Source organism: Capra hircus, chromosome 4 (assembly GCF_001704415.2).
Source record: "Capra hircus breed San Clemente chromosome 4, ASM170441v1, whole genome shotgun sequence".
Taxonomy (NCBI): domain Eukaryota; kingdom Metazoa; phylum Chordata; class Mammalia; order Artiodactyla; family Bovidae; genus Capra; species Capra hircus.
The window spans coordinates 33203327-33222851 of record NC_030811.1 but is presented as its reverse complement, the minus strand read 5'-3'; the positions used below and the strand labels follow the sequence as shown (position 1 = coordinate 33222851).

The 19525-nt window shown below is 39.3% G+C and overlaps 1 protein-coding gene across 19 annotated transcripts in view; it reads right to left on the bottom strand.

Annotated features, from left to right (window-relative positions):
* Nucleotides 1-19525, bottom strand: part of CADPS2 (calcium dependent secretion activator 2) — a 569431-nt gene that overhangs the window by 233941 nt on the left and 315965 nt on the right. For all 19 annotated transcript variants that reach the window (XM_018046978.1, XM_013963420.2, XM_013963421.2 and 16 more), the window contains exon 8: nt 12218-12357. In XM_018046978.1, coding sequence (XP_017902467.1) covers nt 12218-12357 — 140 coding nt within the window. The remainder of the gene's footprint in view (nt 1-12217; nt 12358-19525) is intronic.

The following is a 19525-nucleotide window of genomic DNA, read 5'->3' as shown; positions in this document are numbered from 1 at the left end:
CCACTTCCCACTTCAGATTCTGTGATATAACCTGGTGGGAGGGCTTCCCTGGCAGCTCAACTGGTAAAGAATCCACCTGCAATGCGGGAGTCCTGGGTTTGATCCCTGGGTTGGGAAGATCCCCTGGAGAAGGAACGGTTACCCACCTCAGTCTTCTGGCCTGGAGAATTTCACGGACTGTATAGTCCATGGGGTCACAAAGAATCGGACACGGCTGAGGAACTTTCACTTTCAACTTGGTGGGAGGGGTCCCAATGAAGCAGACAGAGGGCTGGAGCTGAGCTGGGCTTATAATCTTGTGGTGTAAAGGATTCAGAAATTCCCTCTAAACCATAGTCATGGAGATGAAGTGATGTGGACTGCCCAACTTTCTGCTCAAGGGCAAGTTAGATTAAAAAGCTATCTTTCTTGGGATGCCTGTACTAGCGTGGGAAAATGTGTAATGCAGAATCGGACTAGTAGGTTCTGTTAAGTGAAAAAGTAGACAAAATAGGATTGCCTTAGTAAAAGCGTGTTCAGGGTACATGAATTGATTGATTTGGTTGAAGTTGAGGGGGTGGTGTTGGGTACAGAGAAGAAAAGAAGTTGGAAAGATGAGATGGGGCAGGTTTTTGGGAATTTGAATGCTAGGCTAAAAGTGTGAATCTAATTCCACAGGCAATGGGGAGGCACTAGAAGTTTTTTAGTAGAGACCTTAAATTGTATTCCTAACTACTGCATGTGTTGGAAAACAGGTAAAACAAGAAAATCAGTACAAAAGTCATTGAACAGGTTTCTATGTTGTTGCTGCTGTTAGGGCAGAGATTGCATTGGGTTGGCAGAAGGAATGGATTCATCAGTGGGAAACACTACAGGGAAGAAGGAGCAGTTAAAGATGAATATAAAGATCAATCTAACTGGCAGAAAGGATAAGGCTCTCAACTCTGCAAAGCTGGAAACAGCTGATATTAAAATTTTCTGACTGCTATGCTCTTCTACTCAGGATTCTGGCCTGGAGAATTCCATGGACTGTATAGTCCATGGGGTCACAAAGAGTTGGACATGACTGAGTGAATTTCACTTTTGTGCTCTTCTAATCTACTGCGGAAGAAAGTTAAAAACATTTTTTTCAAAAGTTCTGATACATGAAATAAAGACACTAAAAGATATTCATACTCTTATAAAGGTAATAAACATGGGGGAGGAAATGATCAACTGAGTTATAATTTTCCACGGGTCCAACCCTGGGATTTCTTTGGAAGGAATGATGCTAAAGCTGAAGCTCCAGTACTTCGGACACCTCATGCGAAGAGTTGACTCATTGGAAAAGACTCTGATGCTGGGAGGGATTGGGGGCAGGAGGAGAAGGGGACGACCCAGGATGAGACGGCTGGATGGCATCACTGACTCGATGGACGTGAGTCTGAGTGAACTCCGGGAGATGGTGATGGACAGGGAGGCCTGGCGTGCTGCGATTCATGGGGTTGCAAAGAGTCGGACAAGACTGAGCGACTGAACTGAACTGAACTGAAGGAACCATTCACATTTTCTCGCCCACTCTCCTTCAGTAATTGACGAAACTGAGGTCAAAAATGCTGACTTACCCAAAGTCAGTGACAGAACTGAGACCAAAATACAGGTGTCTTGACTCTTAAACTTAAAGTTTCATTTCACTCTTAAAGTTTCATTCTACTTAACTACTATCGTACATCCTCCATCTATGCCACAGTTCAGCTACATTTATCAGAGAAATGAACCAAAAATAAGTATCTTTAAATGTTCAAATTTTTCTTGACCTTCCACAATGCTCAGACCTTTAACAAGCCCAAGATTTTTGTTTTATTAATTCAGTGTTAATATTTCCAAACTTCTGGATATATTCAAATAATAAAACATAGCATAGTCTCAAGTATATAATACAAAAATTTTATAGCAAGGCTTCAGTTAAGAGGAAACCATTCCATTATAATTATATACACTGTTTATAAAATTTTATAGTATTCCTAAATAATTTTTCACTACCTTTTTGAAAAGTGTCCCAAATTAATTAAGGTAACCAATGTATATGATCTGTGGTTTCTGAAAAAATGAAAAAAAGAGTTAATCTTCTACCCTTAGTTATTTGACCTAAAATACCATTGTTTAAGATGCCCAGATGTGAAACAAGCATGTCTAAAAGAAAAAAAAAAGGTTATTTGGTGCGTGAACAGTAGAAAAATTAATGTATGTTAAGATGTTACCCTCCTACAGAAAAATATTGTGTTGAATAGAAATACGCAGTTTAAGCTTAAAGTTACAGACTAATTTGTCACAGGAGAAATCAGACAAGTTTGCAAAGGAGTGTAACAATTATACATGTAGTTTAATAATTATTAAAGCTATGTTTCAAAAAGTTTCTAACAATATAATTTATTAATCACTAGTTAATTAAAATGAAAGCCACAGCTCAATGATTTTTATTAGTATATATAAGGTGACATGAATTTTAAGGCAGTTGGCAAAATAAAGTTGGTAAGTTGGTAATGATACTTACCCTTATCATTCTACAATGACTAAATCAATGTACCACAGATAGACTTCTCTTACAAAAATCATATTTAGAAAAAGAATCCATCATTTATTAAGAATCTAGCAAATGCTTTGTCAGAAGTTTTGGCAAGGCTATAAGGAGTAAGACTTCGATAAAGATAGGTAAGCCAGAATGCAGTAGTAAATTGGGAACTGGGAATGCAAATAGACATACATATATGTGTGTGTGTGTGTGCATATATATATATTCAGATGAATGAAGGTCAGATGCCAAAATTTTAGACAAGGGCATATAGAAGCATATAGAAAAGTCATGCTAAAAGGTCAATTTAAAATGAGGAATCAATTTTCCCTGGGGGAAAAAAAAAAAACAGACTTTCTTTTTTATAAGGTACCCTCCAAGAAAATGCCACTTTGACAAAGATAAGATTTTCCTCCTTTTGGTCTTTGACTGTCCCCTAAATTAATCGAAGATCATAAACCTTAAATAAAAAAAATGAAACTTTATTAGAGTACAGTCATTCCACTTTAGGAGCCAATGCCACACTTGAACATTATGACTGAAAGGTTCCCTAAGCACCGCACCACAGCCCCTGAATGCCTGGCTGGTCCTCTACACAGGGAAGCGCAGGAAAACAGCAACACAGACAGCTTCCGGCTTATCCTGTTCTTCCTGCGGGAAGCTTACCTGCTGTCTTGCCCCGGAGGCAAGCGATGGGCACAGGGCCTTTTATACCTTTATGATGCAAATTTAGGAGTTTTACACTCAAAGTATTTCAAAATGTCTATTCATTTAATAAATGTTCAAACTGTCAAGCATGACTACACACAAAGGATGAGATCTATATGGCAGTGATTTGGCTGACAGTTTATCTTATCACTTTTGACTGTGAAATAATTATTCTACAGTTACATACTTATAAAGTTTTATTTTTTATTTTTATAGTAAAAAAAAATCAGCATCAAGCAGACACTGGTAGATTCTAGTCATAATGCTTCTACCTATTTGTGACCATTTAAGTTTCTTCGTGTTCCTTTTCAGTTGTAGATTTGTTGTAATAATCATTGCTTTATTAGTTCCACTTTATTTTGCCTTTCTTGTGGCTGAAAAAATAACATTTTAATTAGGAAAACATGATTTAATAAAAATGAGGATAGCAGCTCTCAGATTTAAGTTAATACTGTCACTCAGCCACTAGGCTACGCTAAAGGACAATCCATTCCTTCAAGAGCACTTCTGTTTTCCGGCCACCCAAAAAAAGCAGGAAAGTAAATTCTAAAGCTGAATGTAAATTACTTACCACTCGAAACCTAGACTGAAATTCATTTAACAGATTTATATAAGGGTTTATGTAATTAGTTTATATGACATACCTCCAAAGAATAAATGTACCCAAATGTTATCACCTGTCATATAGTAATGCTTCGTATGTTACCCAAATTAAATATCCATTTTTACTTGCATATAGTCAGTCCTGTATGGATGTGAGAGTTGGACTGTGAAGAAAGCTGAGCACCGAAGAATTGATGCTTTTGAACTGTGGTGTTGGAGAAGACTCTTGAGAGTCCCTTGGACTGCAGGAGATCCAACTAGTCCATTCTAAAGGAGATCAGTCCTGGATGTTCGTTTGGAAGGACTGATGCTGAAGCTGAAATTCCAATACTTTGGCCACCTCATGCGAAGAGTTAACTCACTGGAAAAGACCCTGATTCTGGGAGGGATTGGGTGCAGGAGGAGAAGGGGAAGACAGAGGATGAGATGGCTGGATGGCATCACTGACACGATGGACATGAGTTTGGGTGAACTCTGGGAGTTGGTGATGGACAGGGAGGCCTGGCGTGCTGCAATTCATGGGGTTGCAAAGAGTCCGACATGAGTGAGTGACTGAACTGAACTGACTCCTGTTAAAAAAACTATAATGTATACACATGGGCTGATTAATTACCAGAAACATAAGCTTTAGATTGGTGTTTTTGGTTCAAAAAAGATCATTTTAAAACACAATAGTTGAGGTCCAAACACCATTTACTTCATTTATTTTACATATTCTTTTACATTAAATTATACACTATCCTCTAAATCACTTCTAAATCTTTAAGGTTCTTTAACTTAGGAATGTATTCATTACTTTTTTCTTAAAACACTAAGGAGCACACTATTATCACTTTCATATCACTTTTATCATCACTATTCCTATTAATATCTTTGCTGGTTTACACATGGTGTGAATTACTAGTGGTTCAAATGGGTCTAAGAAACTTATATAGTCAGGAACACATAAAATATAGATAACATTAATAAAAATATTTACATAGTGATAACAAAGGGCCATATACATATATTAATAAAGGAGAATTCATGTTAAAACAGTTCATATAAGAGAGATAAATTGATAACTGTTGCCCATACCATTAAAACAGAGAAAAGGTTTTTATGATGAATGTCCCAAAGATGTCTAGCTCTGAAAAGCTCTCCAAGCACAAAAAGCCATAACCCTCCAATCTATTGTTTGACAACTGTAAAGATAAATTTTTAACTGTTTCTCTTTTAATTATTTTAAATGCATCTGTTAATCATTCATTAGGATTAATTATTGATAGAATGTAATCCTGCCCCAAAGTAAAATGCTGTTAATCTACTACTCCCCTATATGCCCACATTACCACTTTGGCGTATGAAAGAGCACTAGAAAGAAAAAGGCTGGGTGACTTTTGCTTCTTCAGTGTAATTAAGTTTAGTAAAACCCATCTATGAAGTACCAAAGAGAAAGATGAATATGGTTGTGATAGCTATGATTATGTGTCAATTCATATTTTTCCATATATATTTCAACACAGGGTGATATTCAAACTGTTTAAAGCTGTTACCTCAGAGGCACAGAGAAACCTAGACAGGTGCTTGTGGTCTGCCTAGAGTGATAAATTACTATTACAGCAATGATGAAATTCTGGTTGATAGTTATTATTATGTTCAATAATGGTCTTATATAGCTTTTTTGAATAACTATTAGGAAATACAATATTCTTAATTATGCTCCGTAACATACCAACTAGCAGAACAACATCACTGATATTTTCATTTCTAGAATGTCTGGAAATGCTTGCTGGTATCTTTTAGTGAAAGTGAAGTGAAAGTGTTAGCTGCTCAGTTGTGTCTGACTTTTTCCAATCTCATGGACTGTAGTCTGCCAGGCTCCTCTGTTCATGGAATTTTTAAGGCAAGAATACTGGAGTGGGTTGCCATTTCCTTCTTCAAGGGATCTTCCTGACCCAGTGATCAAACCTGGGTCTTCCACAGTGGGGTCAGACTCTTTACCATCTGAGTCACCAGGAAAGCCTTTAGTAAAGGTAAGTCACGACAGTTCTTAAACTTTGCAGATTACAGTCAGAGACTATGATATATTCTCTTTAGTCATCTCCTTCATCTATAGCCTTGGGCAGTAGTCAACTCCAGAACCATTCTGGGGGTCCTAATTTATCCAGAAGGCTCTAAGATGTGATATGAACCAATTCTCCTTCATTGCAAAGGAATGATAAAAAGGGAATATACATATAAAGTCTTCAAAGGCAAGTAGATTGTCTCACCTGACGGGAATATTCTGGAGCAAGAAAATGCCAAGGATGAGAGAGCAGAACTTACTCTCCCCAGGAGCTAAGGCTTCAGAACCTGCCATGTGCCTAACTTCATAATCAGTATTGGTTCTTGGGACAATCTGAAGGCTCTAAGGGTATTCACCACTGTGCTGCCCATGTGTAAATCAGGGGCTATCTTGGTGTAGCAGTGTACAGGTTCCCATTTCTTTAAAAAATATATATATACACATACATACACATATATACATACATACATATATATACATATATATTATACATTATATATACATGTATATACACATATATACATGTATATACACATATATACATGTATATTATACATATATATGTGTGTGTATATATATATATATACACACATACACACATATATATATAAATTTATTTTGGCTGCACTGGGTCTTAGTGACAGCATGTGGGATCTAGGAGGGATTGAACCTGGGCCCCCTGCATTGAGAGCTCAGAGTCTTAGCCACTGGACCACCAGGGAAGTCTCCAGGTTCCCATTTCTTGTGCCATTATTCATCAAGAGACTGAATTCAGAAGAGTAGGGAATTAACTATAAGGCTTGGAACATGATCTGTTCCTTTATATCTCCGTCTAGTGCCTATTACTCTGTAAGTATTTTAGAGCAGTAGTACTCTCTCTAGTCTAAGCACGCTCCAGCTAAACCAAAATTGTCATGGTTAGCTAACAGCACTTCCAGATCTCCTGCCCATGTACACCCTATGCCAGATGGCTGGTGGCTGGACTGCCTTTCTTCCCCACTGCCCACCTGCTGAATTCATGCCTCAAGCTTCATCTCAAAAGTCAGTTGTCTTCTGAGACTTCCTCTGACCAGCTCTAGCAAGAATCAGGTATTATTTCCACCAGTTCCCACTCCTCTCTTATGGTGCTTATCACTCAGTATCATCATTATTTGTCTACAAGCCTGAATCCCTGGCTAGTCAGTCCCTTCAGGCCTGGGATAGTATCTCATTGAGATTTGTTCTGGTTGACTCAGAGGAAGGGCTCAATCCATGACTGCTTTGTAAATCAACAGTGAGCAGATAGGTGGATGGAGGAAGAAAGAGCCCTAGGTTTTAAATCCCAGGAACTCCATCTGCATAATGAGTCATAGTTACACTGGGCATCACTGCATTAAAGTTACAATACTATGGAATATGTAAAGTCTTGTTCTTTCTCAGAGCCTACCCACTGAGGTCTTTTTTGCCCAAATATGACTGGTTCTGACAAAGCATACGCTATTGATTGCTCAAACCAAGGAAGCCATATGGTCCTTAGAGGCTCATCTCAGCTGCAGAAGGTACCTCTAGGTTGCCTCCTGCTCAGTCTAACTTTTCTCCCTAATGGTCATTTGAAGAATCCTTATCTTGTTGACTTACCAGTTAACTCTGCCACAGTGTTAGTGATTTAGCTCCAAAACCAGCAGAGATGCCTCTTTGTACAAGAAGAAACAGAGAGGCGGTCCTAAGAAGGTGGAGGAATAGGACGGGGAGACCACTTTCTCCCCAACAAATTCATCAAAAGAACATTTAAACACTGAGTAAATTCCACAAATCAACTTCTGAATGCTGGCAGAGGACATCAGGCACCCAGAAAAGCAGCCCATTGTCTTCAAAAGGAGGTAGGAAAAAATATAAAAGAGAGACAAAAGAGGTAGGGATGGAGATCCGTCATGGGAAGGGAGTCTTAAAAAGAGAGGTTTCCAAATACCAGGAAACACTCTTGCTGCGGAGTCTGTGGCGAGCCTTGGAACCACAGAGGGGAACATAACTGGGAGGAAAAATAAATAAATAATTAAAACCCACAGATTACATGCCCAACGGTAACGTCCCCAGCGGAGAAGCAGCACAGATGCCCTTATCCCCCATTAGCAAGCGGGGGCTGGGCAGGGAGGCACGGGCTGCATTGCTTAGGGTAAGGATGGGGCCTCAATGCCCCGAGGGCAATCTGAGGGAACTAACTTGGGCTAGCAAACCGGACTGTGGGAAAGCTACCACGTGAAAAGCCCTAACCTAAGACACAGTCAGGCCCGCTCACGGAAAGACTGAGCTAGCCGGCTGCAGACCATCCCCCTCTGGTGACAGGCAGCCAGAGCTGGAAGCGGGCAATCGCAGCCCCAGAGAGGCATTATCTACCAAACTGCAAGCAGGCTTCTTTGCTAACTAAGACATCTTGGGGTGCTGGGTGGTCAACATCCGCCTGACAAGGTGCGCCGGTTGTACACCCAGAAAACCAAGCGGCAGGGAAGGGGGAGGCAATAAGTCGCAGCGACAGCGTTCGCCAAACACCTCACCACCTGAGCTGCTCGGACCTGGGAAGGGCGCAACCGAGTCTGCACCCCTGTGGACTACCCTAGTGCCTGAACCTGAGTGGCTTAGACTTGGGAGGCGCATGCAGCCCAGGGCTGGCCTCGGCTGGTTCCCAGTGGAGCAACCTAGAGCCTGAGCAGTGTAGGCAGGGAGGGCACACACGCCGTGAGCGGGGCAGGCCCAGTGTGGCTGAGACACTGCGAGCACACGCCAGTGTCGTTTGCACCATCCCTCTCTCCCCACAGCGCGACTGAACAAGTGAGCCTAAAAAAGTGTCCACCACTGCCCCCTTGTGTCAGGGCGGAAATCAGACACTGAAGAGACCAGCAAACAGAAGAAGCTAAAACAGGAAATCACCTTCGAAGTGACAGGTGCAATAGATTAAAATCCTGTAGTTAGTACCAACTACATAGGAAGGGGTCTATAGATCTTGAGAAATAAAAGCCAGACCAAGGAACTCTCTGAAAATGAACTGACCCCACACTCTCCACACCAGAGAAAGTCCTAGATATATTTTTACTATCATTCTTTTTTTTTAAGTCCTCTATTACGCCTTTAATTTTCATTTTTATAACCTGCTATTACTTTGCAAAAGAAGAAAAAAGACTACTCTTAAAAGCAAACTTCATATATATATATATTTATAATTTTTGTGACTTTGGTTTTTTAATTTTATTTTCTTTAATATTGTATTTTTGAAAATCCAACCTCTACTCTAGATTTTTAATCTTTGCTTTTTGATATTTGTTATCAATTTTGTACCTTTAAGAACACAGTCTTCAGTACCCATTTTTACTTGGGAGCGAGATTACTGGCTTGACTACTCTCTCCCCCTTTGGACTCCTTTTTCTCCATGAGGTTGCCTCTATCTCCTCCCTCCCCCTTCTCTTCTCTACCCAATTCTGTGAATCTCTTTGTGTGTTCCAGACAGTGGAGAACACTTAGGGAACTGAATACTGGCTGGATCTGTCTCTATCCTTTTGATTCCCCCCTTTATCCTTCTGGCCACCTCTGTCTCCTTCCTCCCTCTTCTCTGTATAACTCCGTGAACATCTCTGAGTGGTCCAGACTGTGGAGCGCCCATAAGGAAGTGATTACTGGCTAGCTTGCTCTCTCCTCTTTTGATTCCACCTCATCTAATTCAGGTCACCTCTAACTCCCTCCTCCCTCTTCTGTTCTCCATGTAATTCTGTGAACCTCTCTGGGTGTCCCTCACTGTGGAGAAACTTTTCATCTTTAACCTAGATGTTTTATCAGCGGTGCTGTATAGATGGAGAAGTCTTGAGGCTACTATAAAAATAAGACTGAAAACCAGAAGCAGGAGGCTTAAGTCCAAATCCTGAGAATACCAGAGAACTCCTGACTCCAGGGAACATTAATTGATAGGAGCTCATCAAACGCCTCCACACCTACACTGAAACCAAGCACCACCCAAGGGCCAACAAGTTCAAGAGCAAGACATACCATGCAAATTCTCCAGAAACACAGGAAAACAGCCCTGAGATTCGATATACAGGCTGCCCAAAGTCACTCCAAACCCACTGACATCTCATAACTCATTACTGGACACTTCACTGCCCTCCAGAGAGAAGAAATCCAGCTCTACCCACCAGAACACCGACACAAGCTTCCCTAACCAGGACACCTTGACAAGCGACCCATACAAACCCATCCACAGTGAGCAAACTCCGCGATAAAGAGAACTCCACAAACTGCCAGAATACAGAAAGGCCACCCCAAACACAGCAATATAAACAGGATGAAGAGACAGAGAAATACTCAGCAGGTAAAGGAACGGGATAAATGCCCACCAAACCAAACAGGAAGAGATAGGGAATCTACCTGATAAAGAATTCCGATTAATGATAGTGAAAATGATCCAAAATCAAGAAAAAACAGAGACTGTTAGATTTGTGGCTAAACTTTCAGTTCAGTTCAGTTCAGTGGCTCAATCGTGTCTGACTCTTTGTGACCCCATGGACTGCAGCACGCCAGGCTTCCCTGTCCATCAGCAATACCCGAAGTTTGCTTAAACTCATGTCCATCAAGTCAGTGATGCCATTCAACCGTCTCATCCTCTATTGTCCCTTTCTCCTCCTGCCTTCAATCTTTCCCAGCATCAGGGTCTTTTCAAATGAATCAGTTTTTTGCATCAGGTGGCCAAAGTATTGGAGTTTCAGCTTCAGCATCAGTCCTTCCAATGAACACCCAGGACTGATTCCCTTTAGGATGGACTGGTTGGATCAGTTCAAGGGACTCTCAGGAATCTTCTCCAACACCACAGTTCAAAATCAATTCTTCAGCCCTCTGCTTTCTTTATAGTCCAACTCTTACATCCATACATGACTATTGGAAAAACCATAGCCTTGACTAGATGGACCTTTGTTGGCAAAGTAATGTCTCTGCTTTTTAATATGCTGTCTAGGTTGGTCATAACTTTCCTTCCAAGGACCAAGTGTCTTTTAATTTCATGGCTGCAGTCACCATCTGCAGTGGTTTTGGAGCCCAAGAAAATAAAGTTTCTCACTGTTTTCCCTGTTTCCCCATCTATTTGCCATGAAGTGATGGGACTAGATGCCATGATTTTAGTTTTTTGAATGTTGAGTTTTAAGCCAACTTTTTCACTTTCTGCTATCACTTTCATCAAGAGGCTCTTTAGTTCTTCTTTGCTTTCTGCCGTAAGTGTGGTGTCATCTGCATGAGGTTATTGATATTTCTCACAGCAATGTTGATTTCAATTTGTGCTTCAACCAGTCCAGGACTTCTCATGATGTACTCTGCAGCTAAACTTTAGTAATGAAAATCATTCCATTCTTTTTTTTTAAAATTTATTTATTATGGCTAGCACCCTAGGCTAGAATTTGGCTGTAGCGAGTCATAAAGCATTAATCTGGGAAAAATCTGGGTTAAAAAAAAAGCTCACTGAATTGTATTCATGAGTTTAGGCCTATTTCCTCATCAGCTACAAGGTAAAAAGGAACCTCAGAGATAAAACCTGACACTGACCCATGGCAATCCCCAGAGGCCAGTCCCTGCACTTCTGGTTATCCACAGCATCAGCTTCCTCCCATATTGATCTGGTTTCTCACTCACACATTGGATGAATACTCATACCCTTCCCATCAAATCTTATATAGAGTCTTGGACTATATCTGAACCAGCATTTAACTTTAAAGTAGTCTATGTAAGTTTATTTCTGGTGATTTGAAAGCTAGGCTTGTTTCAACTATTTCTGTATTTTGAAAAATATGTCTTCAATGTTACCTCCATACATCATTGTTGTTTATCCATGTAAATGATGTGTAATACCAGTGTAATCAAGTACCAGTAATGTGTTAGCATGTAAACAGTCACACTAATTAAATACTCATATATTTAGCTATAAAAATGTCTATACATTTAAAGAATTTAGTTAACCTAGAATGAAATTTGAGGCTTCCTTGATGGCTCAGATGGTAAAAAATTAGCCTCCAACGCAGGACACCAGGGTTTGATCCCTGGATCAGGAAGATCCCCTGGAGAAGGGAATGGCTACCCATTCTAGTATTCTTGTCTGGAGAATTCCATGGACAGAGGAGCCTGGTGGGTTATAATCCATGGGGGTGCAAAGAGTTGGACACTAGTGAGCAACTAATACTTTCACTTTCACCCTTTTCATGAATGTAATTTTGGTGGGGGGGAACTCCATGTGAATGCCCAATACTTTCTCTGAGGAAAATGACAAAAATGATACCATGAAATTCAGTAATTCAGAAGAAAAACATCTTCAAGTACACACTCACCCACTATGTTTCATATGTGGTGGTTTATCCATTCGCACTGCCAATTTGATTTTTAAGTCAGAGTCCTGGCTATTTTTTGGAACTATCATTCGGTGCAACTCAGCTGACTTGGAGCTATTGGAAGTTGGGTATAATACCACCTGTAAGGGACAAAAAAGAACACATTTAGGTGTATAATATAGAATTTCTAAGGAGCAGAATTCAATCTTTTCTCTACATTTTTCTGTCTAAAAAGTCAGTGTCACACCTAAATGTGTTTGATAAACCATTTCACTCCCACCACAGCAAATGGGTTTTCAGTACAGACTCGTTTATTTTTTTTTTTGACAAATATGTGTTTTCATATTATCACATAATGAGTTTTCTTCCTGTGTCACTTCATAATGAATTAATAGCACAGCAGCTACAGTTGACTTGACAGTTGAAAAATACTTAATAGACACCTATAATTTCAAGACCACTCTAAACTCCTCAGGGCAAAGGAGTTCAGAAAGAAATGTTCTTTGAAATTATAGATAGCATGCTCAAAAAGCAAAACCAATTATTGGAAGCAGCAAACATATACCTCATGTTTTAATATTTTCATTGCAAAGCAGTATTAAAGGAAATCAACTCAATTAGAGATGGGAAAGATGGATAACCGCACATCCATCAATACACAGGAAGCTTTTTCCTGACTACTGTTTTCAAAACTATAAAGATGATATTATGAGGACTCTAACAAAATAATTATTTTTCATAAAACTGCCAAACTATCAAGTCACTATTTCACAATCCCACAGTTCCACAGAGTCAATATGGGCAAGAAATACTCTTCAGATGCTAGGTATCAATTAGATAAAAGAAAAAGTATTGTCTCCTTTTTAGTCAGTCATGACACCATTTAGACACAGCCTATATTCAAGTCTTAATGATTATTTTTAAATGGAATAAACATACAGAACTCAGGACATTATATTTTCAGCTATTCTTATTTTAAACTAACATGAAAAAGTAAATAAACTTGAAGTTTCTAAGTAAATGGGAGAACTATAAACATGCTTAGGTATGATAAAATATTTTTAAAACACAACATGGCAACTGAATTTGGTATACTCTGCAGAAAATAAAAAAACCTTCATTTCCACATGTAAGTGAAAATATTCATGAAGAAATATTCAGGCAAGGCTTTTTCTCTAAGAGAGACAACACAGTCATATCATAAAAGCTTCTCAAACTAGTCTCAACTTCCAAATGCATTTACTTTGAGACTTTTCTCTAGCCCATCTTAGAAGCCATAGCCAGGTTCAGTCCAGAATTTCTACACTAAAGCATATGAAGGCTCAGCCAAGAGCAGATTACATGGCATTTGTGATGTTTTCAAAAATTATGATCAGATTCTAGAATGAATTCTTTTTGACTGCTGGAATATCCAATGGGATATTTTACAGATACGTTAAACAAATGGTAAAGGAAAACGAGTTGAAAGTTTCCAGCTCAAACCAGCAAACAACGGAATGTCATTTTTAACTCAGGAGATGGTTCCAAAAGAGAGGCCAAGACTAAGACAGAGCTATACATCCTCTGTAGTTTTAACTGCTATTTCCCTAGCAAGTCTGGAAAGCTTTTTCTATTTCTTCCTATCTCGTCTTTAAAAAATAAAAATTTGGCATGAACCACCTACAGACTTTATTCCTTTTAAATTCTTCTATGTTGATATGAAAATTGGTATTGTTCCAAACTCCTAACGTCTTAAACAGGAAGAGATTTAAAACTTTTGACAATTTCTTATTCTTTAAATGCCAATAACAGGTTACTAAAAAGGTCCAAAAATAGCTATTTGCAGCTGATTCCCAAATTAAGGCTCATCTCAGTACTGAGCACCATCATCTCTGCCACATTTTAATTTTCTCATGAATATCTCTAACTAAAGTCAGTGGAAAGATTTATTGCTTATCTCTGTTCAATTAAACATTTAAGGGCTTACTATGTGAGGACACAAAGATGAAAGAATAAGCAAGGAGCTGATGGCTTCCTCCTATTGGAGCTAAAAACTCGGATGATATATGGTAATATCACTTCTTTCTACAGCCTTTCTATCCCTTGGGGTGCAGCAGTTTACTGATTTTGTTAGCCTCTAAGTTTATTCAACATCATTTGCTTGGTGTCTCTGCTCTATTACACATGTAGCTAATTCCCAGTGTTAAATCTCCTCCATTGAAATAACCTGGGATTTTCTGTTTTTCTGGGCACACTGTACTAATGGTACAAACACTACTAAAGGTGCAAATACTTGCAGGTGTAACAAATGAAGGCCCGTAGATATGAAATCTACTGGTTCTAAAAAAGGTACTGGTGAAGAAACTCTGTGAAATGGTTACCAGGTTTCCAAGTAGAAAGCGATCATACTCCTTTACATGATTCAGCCATGGATGACAAAAAGACAAGTTTCTAAATGTTCAGAGATCAAAGGGCCAGGGAGAAAGAAGGGCAAAAAAAAAATATTTTTAAATATGTAATAATGCAATAATTTCAAATGCATAATAATCAAGAACTCCTGAAGACTGCAAGGCATGGAGCCTTCACAGGGTTTGCCAAGGCAGCATCTCACTGTTCTCATTGGACAAGTATTGCTCTGGATTTCCCACTTCACATTTTTTTGAATGAGAAACTTAATTGTAGCTTTCCTGCCCCCTGATAAGCTGCTATATATTGGATTTGTGCTTGGGCAGAGTGGGGAGGGGAGGGGGAATAGTAGGCAGTTAACATAAACCCTAGTTTATTGGTCACCAGGCTCCAAAGAGCCACAGCTAGATCTGATTAAGATGCTGGACTTTGGACTGGAAGTAAGGACAGGATGAAATTCTGGGTTGCTTCCATTGAGTTGAACTGAAAGCTTTCTATGGGTGGGAGAAAGGGTAACGATTGTTGTCTTGGCTAGAGGGGTGAGCTATGACAGATCATCTAACTGTCCACCAGGATTCATGCTTTCACTAGTACAGAATTGGTGCCAGGAAGCAGATAGCCAGCCATGTCTTCTAGCTCCCCTTGCATCTAAGTAGAAACACATGAAAGTTCCAGCTAAAGGAATATGAAGACAAGTGGTAAGTCTTTGGGGTAATGATGCTTAAGATATAAGTATGCCTTCTTCACTTATTTGCTAGCCAGAAGTAGAGGATTACAATGTTCTAGGAAATGAGACAGCTGTAAGAGGGTGGAAACCAGAGTCCTGAATCCCCACATGGAGGAAATCTACCTATCAGGAACACCCACAATAAATGGCTGAATAGTCACTGGAAGGACTGATGCTGAAGTTCCAATACTTTGGCCACCTGACGCGACTAGCCAACTCGCTGGAAAAGACCCTGATGCTGGGAAAGATTGAGGGCAGGAGGAGAAGGGGGTGACAGAGGATGAGCTGGTTGGATGACATCACTGACTCAATGGACACGAATTTGAGCAGACTCTGGCAGACAGTGGAAGACAGAGGGGCCTGGTATGCAGCAGTCCATGAAGTCGCAAAGGGTCAGACACAACTTAGTGACTGAACAACAACAATGGTTTTAAAATTCTGAAATGTTGTCATCTGTTTGTTATAGCATATAGTAGTATACTAACATTACATTAACAGAGCTTTGCTGCAGGAGACTTGCACGTCTAGCTGAGTGCTTCGAGATTTCTATCTCGTAAGTGGATAAGCAGTTCTTCTTCAACAGGACTTAGTTCATGTTCAGAGAGGGATGTCTGATGTTGATGTACATAATTAAATAATTTTGTACGATAATTAAAATATTTAGTATACAAAACATTTTACTAATGATTCTTCTCATATTTTAGTTAAATCCTGTGCACACTTGCTCAGTCGTGTCCGACTCTTTGTGACCCCGAGGCCTGTAGCCCATCAGGCTCCTCTGTCCATGGGATTGTCCAGGCAAGAAAACTGCAGTGGGCTGCCCCTTCCTTCTGCAGGGGATCGTCCCAACTCAGGGGTCGAACCTGTGTCTCATGTCTCCTGCACTGGCAGGCGGATTCTTTACCGCTGAGCCGTAAGGAAAGCCCAGCAGTTCTTCTCATATTTTAGTTAGATCATAGCTCTGTACAAAATAGTTGGCTTCTCATATTATTTAGCAAAATAGCTTCTTCTTTGCTATTCATTTCTCTTAGCTTTTCTACACACATTTCTGTTTCTAGTCTTCTAGTTTATTTTTATCACCAACACATGAAATGACTTATTTAGCATAACCCAACACATTTTAACATTTATCTTAAATATAAAGCCAATGTATCTTCTTCATAATAAAATGGAAACATTACTTTCTATCTTTGCTAAAGTGTAATGGAAAACAAAAAAAAAAAGTTTTTATTCAGGCTTTGTTTAAAATTGTCAAATTTAATACTAAGGAAGAAAAAGAAGTGTAAAAACATATATACATAATATTTAGAGTAATATGGAGTTCAAAAGGATTTTCTTGTTAAAATATACTTGTACAAGCTGACACCTCTACATTTTTTTCCTTCTATTAAGGTACATTAATTAAAGCCAAGCCACATGCATCTGTACATATACACATTAGTTGAACTTTGTGATCTATGAATTCACAACTTAATATGTCCTTAAACTGTTTCAAACCACCCCCCCCCCCCAAAAAATGAAAAACTTGGGAAGTGGGGAATCTAGAATAACTGAGAGGGAGCTAGGCAGGATCTGAGATGAAGAACTCACCACCTTTGCCCATAAATCTCTCGGTCCAGAGGAAGAAAAGAGACCCCATGACCGTAACAACTGCATTGCGGTCTTTGAGTAAAATTATAGTTACATATTTGATATGAATCTAGCTCAAAGGCAGGTGCAATCAACAAATTCTTGAAGGAATCAGGACAGATTCAAAGAAGAATCACCGCTTCATTTTGGAGTCTAAAAGAACAGATATGATTTGAAAGAGAAAAGCACAGAGGCGGGCCTGCTAAAGACAGGAGGGTGTTGGAACTGAACCACCCTTAGAGTGGCACCCTAAAACAGGCACATAGTCCCATCTTGACACTGACATTCATACCACCACCTTTGGTTGTTAAGCCCTGCCCCAAGCTTGACTGGTCAGTTCTTTGTTCTCTGGGACCTATGCTTAATCAGTTTACACTGTTTGCCACCAACAAAATGTCAACCCATACAGATGTTCATTATATTTTTTCTGCCATGTCAATACTCTACCTTATCAAAAGGGAAGGAGAGGACCCCATGGAACATTAACTTTTAAGGGTGAAGAAAAGAGAGAATGCCATAAGTAAGACCAGAGGTCAAGGAGGCAGAAGAAAAACCAGGAGCGTGGGATTTACTACATTTAAGGCAGCGAGTGTTTTGGGAAATAGGAAGTGGCCATCGATGCCAGCACAGTGAGGATGGAAAGGCCATTACTGTTTGGTTTAAAAACGGAGAAGTCACTAGAGATATCAATAAGAGAAATTTTAGGTGAGGCAGAGTATAATGGTTTGAGGGATTAAATCATTAGGGATGGGGGAAGACATCACTTAACTATTTCATGAACAAGATGAGGCAAGATGAGCAAGATCACTTTGGATGGAAGGGATGTTGTGTGCAAAGGAAAGGGGGTGAGGATATGGCCATGTAGACTGAAGAGGGTAAGGAGATAGGAAGGCTGCACTGATAGGTGAGATTGGAAAGGAAGATTGGGGATAGATTGTAAAAGCGTAAGTTTTGCAAAGGAGTTTGTATATTATCCATAACACGTAGTCAAAAGACGCTTCTAAACCAGAGAATGACAATCAAAATGTCATACTCTTGTGTAATGAAAATTTCCACCTATCCAGCTGTACACATTCTGGAGAGGAGTCATGTGCAGTCAAATGTCTAACATCCAGTTAAGAAATGAAATGGCCTTTAAAAATACATCTTTAAAACAGTAAGAAGGGACTGCAAATGCTTTTAGCTAGAATGTTTCAATTTGTGATTAGATTTTTTTTTTTTCCTGACAATCATATGTCCTTGAGACACAGGGTGCTTTAAGGAAGTGTCCAAGGGGACGTCACTCCAGACAAGTAGAGCTATCTATGGGAAACCTTGACTTTGGGGGTTCAGTTGACATTTTTCTTTCTCCAACTGACAATACATTTTACTGTTTAGCAAAGACTCATGATGACTATTCCTGGTGAACCTTTCAAGTACCTTGTTGAGAGCTTAGAAACTTGAGAAATTATGTACTGTGAAAGGACTAACTGAATTTACTTCATTTCAATAAATTTTTATTTAGCACATGCTAGTAACTAGCATTTTTTCTCCAATATTCAAGTCCTATATTTTCAGTGTGTGAAGAAGTTGAACTGAATGATTTTTCCTAAGAGAAATCTACATCCTTCTTAAGTAACATTTTCCAGTGTTTTAATACACTTGAGGTTGCTTAGTCTAAATTATTTCTCTTTTGACTTAATATCATTGCTTCCTGTCCTACTTAGTTGAAACAAAGAGCAACCTGGTCACTTTCACAAGGGTTTTTTGTTTTGTTTTGTTTTTTGTATATTGAAATATTTGCACTAATCTGCAGTCAATTTATGGTCTATAGGATAAAACCAGTTCCTTGTATTTTCAAAGCTGGAAAGAATCCTGGAATTTACAATATAGAATTGGTCAAGCCTGCAAGCTCTTAAAGAAGTGTGCTATTGGCCTGACAGAAAATTACACAATTCCTTCCTTCTATATAGTACTTTTTTACAATAGGAAAAGCCATTTTGAAAAATGAGTTAAACAAGAAAAAAAGAAAGTACTATCTGAACTAGGGGCTTCCCTGGTGGCTCAGACAGTAACGAACCCACCTGCAATGCAGGAGACCAGGGTTTGATCCCTGGGTCAGGAAGATCCCCTGGAGGAAGGCATGGCTACCCACTCCAGTACTGTTGCCTGGAGAATCCCATGGGGTCTCAAAGAGGCAGACACAATTGAGCAAATAAGCATGGATTATCTGAACTATGTATTTTTTTCTTGGCATTGGCTTTTTTTTTTTTTTTTAAGAGAGGTATGTAAGCTTTGATATTTGAATAATGGGGGTGGGGTAGACAGCATGGAAAACAAACATCAAGGTGTGTAAATTATTTTAAAATCTTTTCTGGCATCACTACTTAATGAACGATTATATGAAGGGGCTCAAGTAACGCATTTAGCAGAGTATGCTCCTTGAGGGTAAGATCTCATAATGACAGAGTAGTTTCTAGGGTAATTTAAGCCACTATATTCAAGTAAGGCATTTTGTTTTTGACAAGTGTGGTTGATTTACAATATAGTGTTAACTTCAGATGTACAGCATAGTGATTTGGTATTTT